Genomic DNA, 12353 nt, shown 5'->3' on the forward strand with positions numbered 1-12353 from the left:
CACGCAACCGAACAAACGGACTTTAGTCATCGATTTTTTTGGACCCGCAAAATGCCAACGTAAATGGGCCGAGATTACGAAGAAGGCGGGTAAAAAATATTCATGTAAAAAATCAAATTAAAAATATATATGGTAATTTGCGCCCGATGCTGTAGTTACCGGATATGCCGATCTAGTCCATCAGCGAGCTGTGATTGCCGCCATAGCCATGGTGGTAAGGTTGTTGCTGTTGCTGTTGCTGCTGTGGGACCTGATGAGTTGGATGCGGCAAGTAGCTGGGCTGCTGCTGCTGGGCATAGGCTGCCGGTGTGGCCAAGGGCTGGCCCGTCTGCCAGTCCGACAACGGCTGCGATGTCTGCACGAATCCACCGTAAGGGCCAGCCGCGGAGGGAGTCGGCTGTTGCTGCTGCTGCTGCTGAGGGGGCGGCTGCTGCTGTTGCTGAGAATTCGAGTACTGGTACCCGTAGCCATGGTGTAGCGACGGTTGCTGCTGCTGCTGTGGATATCCGGTGGGCGGATGGACTCCATATTGCTGTGGAGGTTGTTGCTGCTGCTGCTGCTGGAGATACGAAGGGTGCTGGTAGCTCAGCGATGTTGGTACCGCATTTGAATACGCTGACAGGCTATGAATGTTCTGAGCAATTGCCTGTTGCTGAGGAGGAGGGTGCCCGCTGAGCTGGGAATAATCCTGCTGGTAGGACGGCGTAGCAAGAGGCTGCTGCTGCTGCTGGGACTGCGAAAGATACTGCTGATGCTGTTGTATTCTCGGCTGCTGATGCTGTTGTGAGGTTGCTGCTGCTGCTGAGCTGGCGGCGTATGATAGAGCGGCATCTGGGGCTGTCCTGCATTGCTAGCAACAGTGCTTCCGTAGCTTGTAGGCGGCTGGTGGTGATGCTGCGGCTGGTGCAAGTGGTGTTTTGGGCCTGGGGGGTGGCGGGAAGCTGGGCGGAGAGTAGATGTTTGGCGTATGCTGCTGCTGTTGCTGCAAAGTGGACACAGTTGAGTGTAGCATGGGGGCAGAAACCATGATCGCAGCTGGCGGCTCGCTGTAGCTTCCATATATCGGCTGCTGCGGCTGTTGCGGCTGCGGCTGCGGGGGCTGATGGAAGGCAGTGGGATGTGGTGCTGGTGCATAGCTGGCGCTGTTCGCCGACGGTCCTGAGACTCCAGGCCCAGGCACATAGCCAGGGTTGGGGTTTCCATATCCAGTAATAGGGCCACCCGATGCCTGGATGGGCGCAGCTGTGGTCGTGTATCCGCCATAACCCGGCTTGTAGCTGGGATTAGTGGGGTTGGTCAGACCGCTGGGCTCCAGGGCAGTGGACCGCCTCACAGCTGCCGAGTACGGGTCCGATGTTGCGTCCGGAATTCCAATTGGCATAACGCCATATTGGCCAATGTTCTGCTGGGCTTGCTGCTGGTACCCGTACAACTGCTGGGACTGCTGAGGTTGCGGTTGTTGTTGAACCTGAGGTTGCTGCTGCTGCTGGACCTGAGGCTGGCTGAGGCTGCTGCGGCATGTAGCTGGGATGCTGCATCATTTGCGGCGGTGGCGGCGCGCTGGGCTGGTACTGGGGTGCATTGGCCCGTTAGGAGAATAAGGAGGCTGCATCTGATGAACCTGCTGCAGCTGCTGCTGCTGAACCTGTTGCTGGGTTGGGGGCAAAGTGGCGGCATTCCAGTAGGCGAGTGCAAGGTCATCTGAGCAGCCTGGTTTGCCAAGTATCCCATATCAAACGCCTGCGCACTGTGTACAGAGGGCGACTGGGCAGGGCCGTGCTGCGGCGAGTACGCATTCTGCACAGTCGACTGGTACGCACGCTGCGGCTGGGCCTGGGTTTGCTGGGCCTGGGAGTATGCTGGAACGGCATACTGGTTGAGTCGCTCCTTAAGTGCAGCCTGGCTACGCGCTGCCGAGTCCTGCAGAACCTGCTTGACAAGTTGCTCGCGCTGGCGGCCCTCGACACTACAAACTCCTTGAGCTGTCGGCGCAGCGCACTCAGCGAGTCAAGCAGCAGCGTGTAGAACGTGTCGCCTTGTCCAACCCATCGCTCACATGCCTGTATACCTGCGAGGCCTCGAGAATCTGCGCCTCGACAGCCGCCTTCTTGCCCTCGGCCATGTCCCACTTGTCGTTAATTACGCGCGCCTGTGGTAGCTCCATCATGCACCTGAACTCCTCGGAAATGCGCTTGACCAGCTGGCCCTGCTTGGCCGACACTGCTTGCAGGCGCTGCGTATGCACGTCGTATTTTCTTAGCTCGCGGGCAAACAGCGGCTGCAAGTCCTTTGCGCTTGTGGCTTTTATCAACGCGCTGGAGATATCATCGTTCTGTGCGGACGCCTTGAGTTCTCCCAGGGCCGTGCGGCGGATCTTGCGCAGTTCCAGCAACTGTTCGTAAATATCCTTGATTGCCTGCAAGTGGCCGGCAAGTCCGACGGGCTCGTCCTGGCCAACATCCACAAGGCTCTCCCCGCCTGCCGCCTGGGGGTCAGTAGCCTCCTCAAAGTGAACCTCCCTGAGGTGCTCGAGCATCACGCTGACCACGCCGTCAACGCCGCCGTGCAAAGTCGGCAGCCAGGGGGCAACGGCCGACTGGTAGTCGTTAAGGATCGAGCTGTCCAGACCCGCGGCATCCTCAAGCTTCTTCTGGTTCTCGGAGAGCTGCTCGCGATAGTATGCGGCGGCGCGGGACGACGGCTGGTAGCTAACAAACAGGGGTTCAGAGGCATGCTCGCTCAACACCCCCTCGCTGGCATGCTGCTCTTCGTCCAGCATGCGGCTGAGGTCGTTGAGCTCGTCGCTAGCGCCCATGCGCTGGCCCTCAAGCCGCGCGCGCATCTCGGCAAGCGGGTTCGAGCGCTCACCTATTTGCACTGAGCCGGCGGCCTCGCGCACTGCGCGGCTGGGCTCTGCAAGCTCGGCAATAATTGAACTGGCGCCCGAGCGGCCATCAGCGCCAGCGGGCAAAAGCGGCCGCTCGAAGCGCTTTAGGCTGCTGGGCATCTTCATGAAAGACAACGCGTCCTCCAGCTCGCCATCGGCGAGATTGACCTTGTCCTCTTCATCACGCAGCATCTTTGCCAGCTCCTCGCTGTAGAGGCTCGAGCTCTCATGCACGGCCATTGGAATCAGGCGCGAGAATAGCTCTCCACCGACCACGTTGCTGCGCTCCTCTGAAGCGTAGAATTTGTTGATGTCAAAGTTGGATACAACGCTGGCAGCATCCAGGGTTGGAGCGTGCTGATGTTGGGCACGGCCTCGTTGTAAATGACGTCGTTGTCGTGGTTCGCCTTGCCAGTTCCTCAGTGATCTTGGCGGCCAGATTTGTGATGAGCTCTTGGAGCCCCTGAACTGTCTCTGGGTACAGGTCTCAGCGAGGTTGGCTGTGGAGAAAAAGCCCTCGGCAAACTGGCCCACAAGCTTGGAGGCCTCGCGGGCGTGCTGTTCGGCCAGCGAGTAGCGGGCGATGGACATGCCGTACCGGCCCTTACTCTCGTCGGCGTGGGCCTCGTGGTATTGCGCCATGGCCTGATAGTAGCGCAGCTTTGTCTCAACAAGCTGCAGCCAGCCGCGGGGCAGCTGGTGGCTGTCAACGATGGCCTTTAGGTTGTCGACAACATTCGAGTACATAAGCGCAGCCTGCTGTGCGAGTTTGGACAATGTCGCGTCCTTTTTCTTTTCGAGCCGTGACTTTATTAGGGCACACTCCTGGGCCTGGGCCATCATTATGCCGTTGAGCACATTGACCGTCTCCTGCTGGAGGTCGAGTGATGGCGCGTGCAGAAAGTTTTCGTTGAGGTAGTGGAAGCGGTCGGCCGCAACTTGGAAGTATATTCCGGCCATATGAACGGTGGTCAGCTCCATTTCGGACGACGAGTCGGAAAACAGGCTGGCGCCGTGCATGCCAAAGGCTACGGCCAGGTTGAACAGCACGCCGGCCTTTTCGAAGGCCAGCGAGTGCTGCTGCGTGCTGTCGCTGCTGAAAGCGTCTGACCTACATTTTATTGTTCGAGATTGGGGGGAGGGGTGCTTTGGATGTTTTTGATTGAGTGCCAGATACAAGAATAAAATACGGCAGCGGCACTGGATGAGCAATACGCCGATTTGCATGAGCGGCAGACAATTGGCAGGCAAAGCATGGCTTGAGCAGTTGAGCGGGTGGGGGCAAAGGCGGGTGGGTGTGCGGCGGTAATGTCATGCCGCGTCCCACATGACCCGCGTAGTCTAAAATGCCGCCCCTAATTCTAAACATGTTTTATGATGCAAAAAACACGCTATTATCCTCCCTTTTTCATCAAGTGAGCGTTGCCTCCAAAAATACACAATTGACAACCTTTATAGGCGTGGCAACACACGCTATGTGGCCTCCGGCATCCTGGAGCACTGAATAATAAGAACAATACGACAAATCCCACTGTTTTTGTCAGCTCTATTTTTTTTGCAACGAACATTGCAACAAAGACAGTTGGATAAAATAGAGTGGGCAACCCAAGAGAAAAAACAGCTTTTATTTTGTTGGTTGGCTAGGATCAAAATGGCGGGGAAAGGGGAGAGGGAAAGAGAGACAAGCTAGAATTAAAATAAAAGGCGGATGACAGTTACTGCTATAATTCCATTCTTGGAGAATAGGGTATTTCCAGGGTCTATCCGCCAACACAGACACAAACAAAAGTGGAAAAAGCAAATAAAAATAAAACAACACAAAATAAACGCTTACCAAAGAAAAGTAACTTTGACGCCCTGCTCATTAATCCTAAAGCGCGGCTCCAAGGCCTCGAGGTGGCTATAATAGCGAAAAACAAGGTCTCGTCCGGTCTCGTCCGCGTTGGCGCCGCGCATGTCCTGGCGCATACGGTTGAGAGTCTGACAATCGTCGGTGTATACATCGGGGTCTTCCTGGTACGCTCTGGCAATGTACTGTCTCAACGGCCGGACCCAGTCAAGTTCAGCCGTCTTTTTGAACGGAATTGAGATGCACGGCGGTCTCGGCATTGTTCGAATGCGCTAGTTTGGAAATGTAAAGTGTAAAGTGAAAGAATAAAAGAAGAGAAAAGAAAAGAAATAATAATAAATAAAAATGACAAGACCCAAGATGTGACAGGTGGTGGAATTTATGATTTATTTTTTGTGTAAAAGCTAATTAGAATGCGTCTTTTAGCAAGGAAGAAAGAGAAAAAGAAAAAAAGGCATAAATCAATGCGTTGGAGTGAATGAGGCGGATGTTGAACTCATTTTTTACTTTCTTCTCTGCTCAAGCACAAGGCCAAATTTGGCAAGTGGGATTCTCGCTCCTTTTTCATCTACTCTATCACATGATAGTTGGTAAGGGCGCGTGGGTGTATGCGTGCATGTGCGCGAGCGCGTGAGTGTGCGAGAACCAGGTTTGCTGGACTTGGATGGTTGTACTTTTTTGGGAGAAAAAACTTAAATAGTATTAAAGAAGCGCACACATATTCAATATTCAATATTCAATAAATAAATTTTTTTTAGCTCAAAGCATTAAAGTTTCAGAGCTTGTAACCTTAGCCGCGTTTCTGTTAATATTGCAGCTACTGCTTTACGGAAAACTGCTGCCACTTGGCTGCCAAAGTCATATATGTTTTGAAATAGAAATGCGACGATTATTAATGCGAGCAACACAACAAATAAATAAAAAATAAAAACTACTGTATACACAAAAGGCAGCTGATGCAATTTTCCACGTATCAATAAATGTGAATAAGTAATGTGGATGCTATTAATCACAAAATAAAATTATTGTCGGGTGCGTCCCATCCTTAGGGAGTTACAAAAATTAAAAAAACATGAGTTTTCAATTATCTTGACCATTCAAATTTTGATCAGTACCAAGTCAGAAAATTTTTAAACCCCACTTTTCGGTGTGCATGTATATGTGTATGTGTATGTGGTTGTATGTGTATGTGTGATAATGTTTATTAGTTTCTCATTTCTCATTTCTCGCGTCGTAAAGCTATGCCATGGATGCGGCAGCCACGTCCTCAGCAACGTTAGCTGGCGTTGACTGCTGCTGCTGTTGCTGCGACACAGAAGACGCTGGCTCCATATGCTGCTGCTGCTGCGACGCCATACCATGGACACTGGCCGCAGCATTGTACATTGCCGCCGAGCTCAAATCAGCCATATGCGCGTTGGAATACGCCAGCTGACCAGACATGCCTCGGCCAGAAGCCTGCATATTCTCCTGCATCTGGCGCTGACGCATCATCATTAACTGCTGCTGTTGCTGCTGCTGTTGCTGCGAGGTATTGGCGTTACTTAAGCGAAGCAGGTTTTGCATCTGTGCCTGAGCAGCCGCAGCGGAAGATCCGTCCTGATCAATGCTGGTGGAATTCATTCCCATTCCCATTCCTTGCTGCTGCTGCAACGAGGGCGGGACTGACTGCGCGCCTCCCCGGAATGCGCTGGCAGACTCTGCAGCGGTGGTAGCGCTCAGGGGTGTGCGCTCCTCAAGCATATCGTAAATGACCATGTACTCCTTCTTAACCTTCTGCCAGACGCCAGGATCAAAAAAGATAAACACGCTTTGCTCGCCGCGCGGCGAGCGTGCAGTTGATGGCGAGTCGGGGTCCTTAGTCAACCATAACCGCAACTCCTTGTGGTACCGCCACTGCCTCCGGTACAGCTCCTCGGCGGCGACCAGCTGCATTTCGCTGCGGGGCATTGTGTAGAAAACGTAAAACAGCGTTTCGTCCATGAATGATGTGATTTTGGTCTTGGCCGGCTGCGGGCGGCTGGCGTTGTAGCAAGCAGGCAGCTTAAAGTCAGGTTCAATAAGGCCGTATGCCTGGCTCTGGTCCGTCCATGGCGAGCCGAATGTCGGGTATAAAAGCCCGGCTGAGGGCAGAGGGAGCCCAAATTTGGCCACGTCGAAGCCGTAGTCGTTGGTCGTTAAAATGCCGAGCATGCCAAAGCGATCGGCCGCTCCGATCGAGCCCTGGGCACCCACGCTGCCGGCAACCTTGGCCAGGTTAGCCGTCGGCGGCTTGTACGACGAGGTCGTTTCCAGGCCGTTCGTCGATACCGCCGCTGTTGCTGTCTGGCCGGAACTCAAAGCCTGCGACGACCCCTGATCGATGGCGCCGGCGCCCGGAGCAAGGTCTGCCAAACTTCCAGGCCCAAGACCGGTTGCAGATCCTGGAGCCACACCAAAACCCACAGCGCCGTGGTCGTTGGGGCCCGAAAGCGCAGGGAAATCGTCAGGGGTCAAGTTCGGGCGGGGCGTCTGGCCAGATGAACGGTCGGATCGAGCGCCGGCAATTGTGCGGTACAGCTGGGCGGCTTGGTGCTGCTGCTGGGCAGCAGTCATATTTGTGAGTCCCGGCGGGTTTCCTAGTGATGGGAATTCCGACATGTCTGGCCGAGCCTGCTGTTGTTGTTGCTGGTGAAGATGTTGCTGTTGTTCGTGTTCAAGCTGTTCTTGCTGTTGCCGCAAGTGCTGCTGCTGTTGCAAATAGGCGGCAGCAACTGACTGCTGCTGCTGCTGAAGATTTGCGAATTGCTGTGACTGAAACCCGGAAAAGGAATTAGAAACGTTGTTCGATGGAGTCGTCCGGCCGTAGCTCATCGAACTCCGACCACTCGTTTGGTTGACAGTGGGAGAGCCTGCAGCGGCTGCGGCGGCAGCCATTGCCCAGGCATCTACAACAAAATGAGAAAATTGTCAATTTAATGTCTATGTTTTAGTTGCTGTCTGCCTTGAAAAGGGTGAGAGAGGCGGTGTCGATTTGTGCAAAATGCATGTAAACTGGTTTGTTGTACCTTGTCGTCCGCTCATTAATAACAAAGTCTTGATGGGTGCTATAAATGCGGCGACGCGTGTACTCGGTTATTTTTAATATTAAATCTGAATTGAGACAAGAAAAAGGAATTTGCGAAAAAAGAAAGGTGTCAAAATTCAAAACCTCAAAAAAGAAAAAGAATAAACTTGAATTTTTCAATTTTTTTCGTTGCTATATCCTTTCCACAGCTCGAACTGACGACTCGTGCCCAATAAACTAAAAAGTCCAGTATTTTTCTCTAATTTTATTTGGCAGGGGGGTGCCGAAGAATGATGACTATTTGAATTTTTTTAGATATTTAAAGTCTCATTCTTTTCTTCAGCATGGCCAGGCGAGAGTAGGAGTACCCAGAAATATATAGGCTGCATATGGACCGGTCAGTAGCAGAATGGAAATTGGAAAGGTTTGAGGGATGGATGGATGGATGGGTCTTTTTCTATTTTTTGGCCAGTCGGCTGGGTGGTAGAGTGGGAAAAGTAATTTTTCTCGCCACCCCCTTGTTAAATCTGGCTGGGTAATTTCTCTCTTGGCGATGGACATTTGGCGTGTCCATAGCATTTATTTTTCCCAGCCGAGCAACGCTTCTCTTTTTTAATCAGTGGTTTGTTTGTTTTTTTCGTATCTTGTTCTTTTTTCTTTACATTAATTTATATTCGTCACATTATCACTCTGATTTTCTTTTTGAACAGGAACCCACTGTTTCGATAATCCTTTTTTTACGCAGCAGAAGCAACACTGTAGTATTGTAGCATTTTGGCGTATTTCACACGCAGAGAAGCAGATGTTATCAAGGATGGATATCGACACCAAAGATCCGTCGGCTCGGGAACCAAAGGCACCAAAGCAACCACAGCTTACACAGAGAAAGGTCAATTTGAACGAGAGCGAGCAAAAGACGTTTGTGCGAGTGACTGACCCGCTGTTCGACAAAGTGGTGTACTGGATCAACCCAGTGATCAGCGAAGAGAAGCGCGAATCGGTAAGAATCGGGACCAAGCATGCTCCAAACAAGTGAATACTTCAAACTGCTTTTGCTTTGAGGACAGCCAAACGAAGCTAAAAAATAGGTGGAAACTAACCTTGTTGGCCATTCTAATGGGGGGTTTCATATATATATATATCTTTAGCTTGTGCGCGCCCTGGAGCGAGGCGGGGCCGTGGCGGCGACAGCGCGGCTGCACAGTCCAAGCACAGCGCAACTGCCGATACGACAAGCTGAACGGCGTGATAGTAAACGGACTGCCGCAAATGGCCAGCCACATCTCGCGATTCCACCTGGCGTGGCCAAAGCACAGGCAGGAGGCGCGGCGCACAGACACAGAGATTCGGGAGCAACGCACGTGATAACACCCGACACGCACTTTGGCGAGTACGCAGCGTGCCTCAAGGCCGGCGTGCGGGTAGTGACGCCGCAGTGGGTAGAGCAGTCGGTGCTGTCGGGTGGCAGTACCGCGAGCGGTTCTTCTCGGCCAGCGAAAAGATGCTTTTTTCGGGTATGGTTGTGATGGTGACACAGATGCCGTCGGCGGACAAGAAGGCGCTGCTGACGTCAATTGTGGCACTGGGCGGCCAGTGGCGCGACAGGCTGCGGCCGGACGTCACGCATCTTGTGCTTGTGCAAGCCGAGGGCGACAAATATGGGTATGCGCAAAATAACCCGCAGCTGAACATTGTGTCGGTTTTGCCGCATTGGTTCCAGGAGTCGCTCAGCGTTCTGTACCGCGTGCCGATAACACCATACGTGTTTCCCAACCCACCGGTACTGCGCGGCGAGATGGGCATCAATGATGGGCCCGCGGGTACAAGCGCGCTGGCCATGCCGGCCGGGGTAGAGAACAGTGGCAGTGGCGGCGGCGGCGCGTATGAGTTGCCCAAGCCACGGAGTGCGTTCATGGCTGGATGTGTCGTGGCCATCGGCACGCAGTTGCGGCACTCGCTGAGCGAAGGCGCTGTGGCGCGGCTGACCCACGGCTGACCGAGGCCGGCGCGCGCGTGTGCGAGCCTCGGGCAGCCCAGGGCTTGCAGCAGGATTACGGCACGCAGGCATTGTTGGAAGAGTCGCTGATCAGCGACTGGGAGGAGGTCGACGTACTCGTGTGCCAGCACCGCGAGGGCTACGAATACTCGAAGGCGGCGCGGCTGGGAAAGGTCATTGGCACATTGGTGTGGCTCTACCAGGTGTTCCTGACTGAGACGCTGACGGCGCCGACGCGGCGGCTGCTGCACTACCCGCTGCCGCCGACGGCGGTTCCCGGCATGGAGCGGCTGGTGGTGTCGGTCAGCAACTACACAGGCGCGGCGCGCGACTACATTCGCATGTTGGTGGTGGCCATGGGTGGGCAGTACACAGGGCAGCTGACGCGCGCCAACACGACGCTGGTAACGGCGTGCGCGCAAGGGGCCAAGTACGAGGCGGCGACGCGCAGCAGCACTATTGATGTTGTCAACCACCTGTGGGTTGAGCAGTGCTGTCGCCGATGGAAGATGCTGTCGACCAGTCACCCGAGCTTCGTGCACCTGCCGATGCTGCCGCTGCTGAACGGCACCGTGGGCGAGGCCGGCGTCGATGTGCCGCGGCTGCGCAGCTGGGTGGATGTGCCGCAGGGCAATGCCCTTGCGGAGTGGTCCGATATGGATGTTCTGAGCGACAGTGATCTGAACGCCGACGGCATCGATACCATGGCTGTGCGCCCCGGTGCCGGTAATATCTGCGGCATGCACGCTCAGCTGGGCGCTGACGGTGCCGCTACCGTTGCTGATGGTATTTCTGGTGGCGCTGCTGCCGCTGAAGGCGAAGACGAGGACGGTGATGACGATGATGACGATGATGACGAGGTGCGGAGCGTGGCTGAGTCCAGTACCGGCGACCAGACGGACGTGAAGGATGAGCAGCAGACTGCGGCGCGGCATACCTCGCGCGCAGCAGCTATGGCAGCCACAAAGTCGCTGGGTGAGATGATGCGCGCGGCCAATATTTTTGAGTGTGAGATGCGCAAAGAACGGCTGTACAAGTACCGCCGCGCGGCGACCGGCAGCGGGAGGACAGCAGCAGTCCCCGGTGAAGATCCAGAGGCTGATGCTGAGCCTCAGCAGCAGCAGCAGCAGTTGAATTTGGGCGTCAAGCGGCGGCGCGTTGACGGGTCAATGGGCAAGGGGGCGGTGCTCCGGTGCGCATTATGTTAACCCAGGTGCGGCTGTCGGCGAATGAGCAGCTGCAAATTACGGCGCTGGGCGGCAGTATCGTTGACAGTGCCAGTGATGCCACGCATCTGATTGGAACCAAGATCAAGCGGACATTCAAGATGCTCATGGCACTGGCCAGCGGCCGCATACACATTGTGCAGCGCAGCTGGCTTGATGACTCGCTGGCCAGGGGGGCGTGGATCCCAATCAGCGACTCACTGGGGGATGAGGAGGAGGATGATGATGAGAAGGGTGCCGCAGCGTCACAATATCTCCTGACAGATCCCGAGACGGAGCTCCGCTGGGGATTTGAGCTGAAGGAGTCTATGCGGCGCGCGCGTTGTCGGCGGCTGCTGGCCGGGGTCACGGTGCTGGTGACGCCGAGCACGGATCCCGGGCTCGAAACACTGCGCGCCCTGGTTGAGATTGCGGGTGGCAGGGCAGTGGGCGAGTTGCCGGACAGGAGGCTGCGGGCAATGCTGGCATCCAACGAGAGTGCGTTGCGGAAGGCGCGTGTCCAGGGAAGAGAACTGGCAGACTTGGTGGTGCCGCCGCTGCTGGTTGTGTCGTGTAAGGAGGACTCTGGGATGTGGCCAAGATTCCAGCCTGCTGCGAGCGGCGGCGGCGGCAGTCATGCAATGGTATTTAACGTGGAGCTGCTGTTGACGGGCTTGCTTCGACAGAAAATCGAGGTGCATAGTGAGGAGTTTTTGTTGGTCGAGTGAGTTAAAATAATTCTATATCCGATTCAAATGTTCTCACAGGGGGGTTAGAGGTATATGCATTGTTGTTGTCCTGCTGGTGGTGGTGGTGATGTCTACGCACAGGCCACATGCAACAGACGCGCAAAATGTTTGGGCATTGTTTTACTTTTTTTATTGGAATTCCTGTATTTTTTGAATTTCTTGTATTTTTGGACAATTGTTGAGGCGAATGTCGTGCTTAATTGGCTGAATGGTGGAAATTCCGATGCAGTATCTGTCATAAGTTTTTTTTTACTAAAAAAAAACTTAAGGCCCCCACCACACATTGCATGAGCTGCAATTGAAATATTTTAAAATCGTCATCTCTGCGTTCGTTTGGGCAATTTCCCCGAGTGGAAAAAAAACATACGAAACAGGTATTGTGCAATTTTGGCAGGATTCTATTGGGCAATAGAAAGCACAAGCATAGCACAACACAGCAATGCAAAGAAAGAAGGAATGTTCCAGGTTAAAAAAGGGGAGGCAACCTCCAATGTAAATGGTCAGTGCGGTGCGGCGTAGAGGGTGAGTGGCTGACCAATTCCCGACCAACCATGGGCGTTGCTGGGCGGCCCGTGCTCAGCATGACAATTCGGGTGGGAAAAGAAGGGGGCGGCCATTTAT

At 54.2% G+C, this 12353-nt stretch overlaps 3 protein-coding genes across 3 annotated transcripts; all 3 read right to left on the bottom strand.

Annotated features, from left to right (window-relative positions):
- Positions 1 to 531: 531 nt before the first annotated feature.
- BX661DRAFT_90594 (uncharacterized protein) lies at positions 532 to 1501 on the bottom strand. The gene has a single exon (XM_051539579.1). It carries the CDS (start codon positions 1261 to 1263, stop codon positions 586 to 588), a length of 678 nt encoding a protein of 225 aa, XP_051392760.1. The 5' UTR covers positions 1264 to 1501; the 3' UTR covers positions 532 to 585.
- A 364-nt stretch (positions 1502 to 1865) lies between these two features.
- Positions 1866 to 5211, bottom strand: BX661DRAFT_90613 (BRO1-like domain-containing protein). The gene is made up of 2 exons (XM_051539580.1): positions 4722 to 5211; positions 1866 to 3998 (listed from the first exon to the last, which is right to left on the bottom strand). The coding sequence occupies exons 1-2, from the start codon at positions 4994 to 4996 to the stop codon at positions 2000 to 2002; spliced, it is 2274 nt and encodes a 757-aa protein (XP_051392761.1). The 5' UTR covers positions 4997 to 5211; the 3' UTR covers positions 1866 to 1999.
- Positions 5212 to 5913: 702 nt separating this feature from the next.
- On the bottom strand, positions 5914 to 7922 carry BX661DRAFT_180323 (uncharacterized protein). The gene is made up of 2 exons (XM_051535435.1): positions 7784 to 7922; positions 5914 to 7663 (listed from the first exon to the last, which is right to left on the bottom strand). Exons 1-2 carry the CDS (start codon positions 7797 to 7799, stop codon positions 5976 to 5978), a joined length of 1704 nt encoding a protein of 567 aa, XP_051392762.1. The 5' UTR covers positions 7800 to 7922; the 3' UTR covers positions 5914 to 5975.
- Between the last annotated feature and the right edge of the window lie 4431 nt (positions 7923 to 12353).

The sequence above is a fragment of the Kickxella alabastrina genome (genome assembly GCF_025024165.1).
Source record: "Kickxella alabastrina strain RSA 675 chromosome Unknown BX661scaffold_7, whole genome shotgun sequence".
Lineage (NCBI taxonomy): Eukaryota > Fungi > Kickxellomycota > Kickxellomycetes > Kickxellales > Kickxellaceae > Kickxella > Kickxella alabastrina.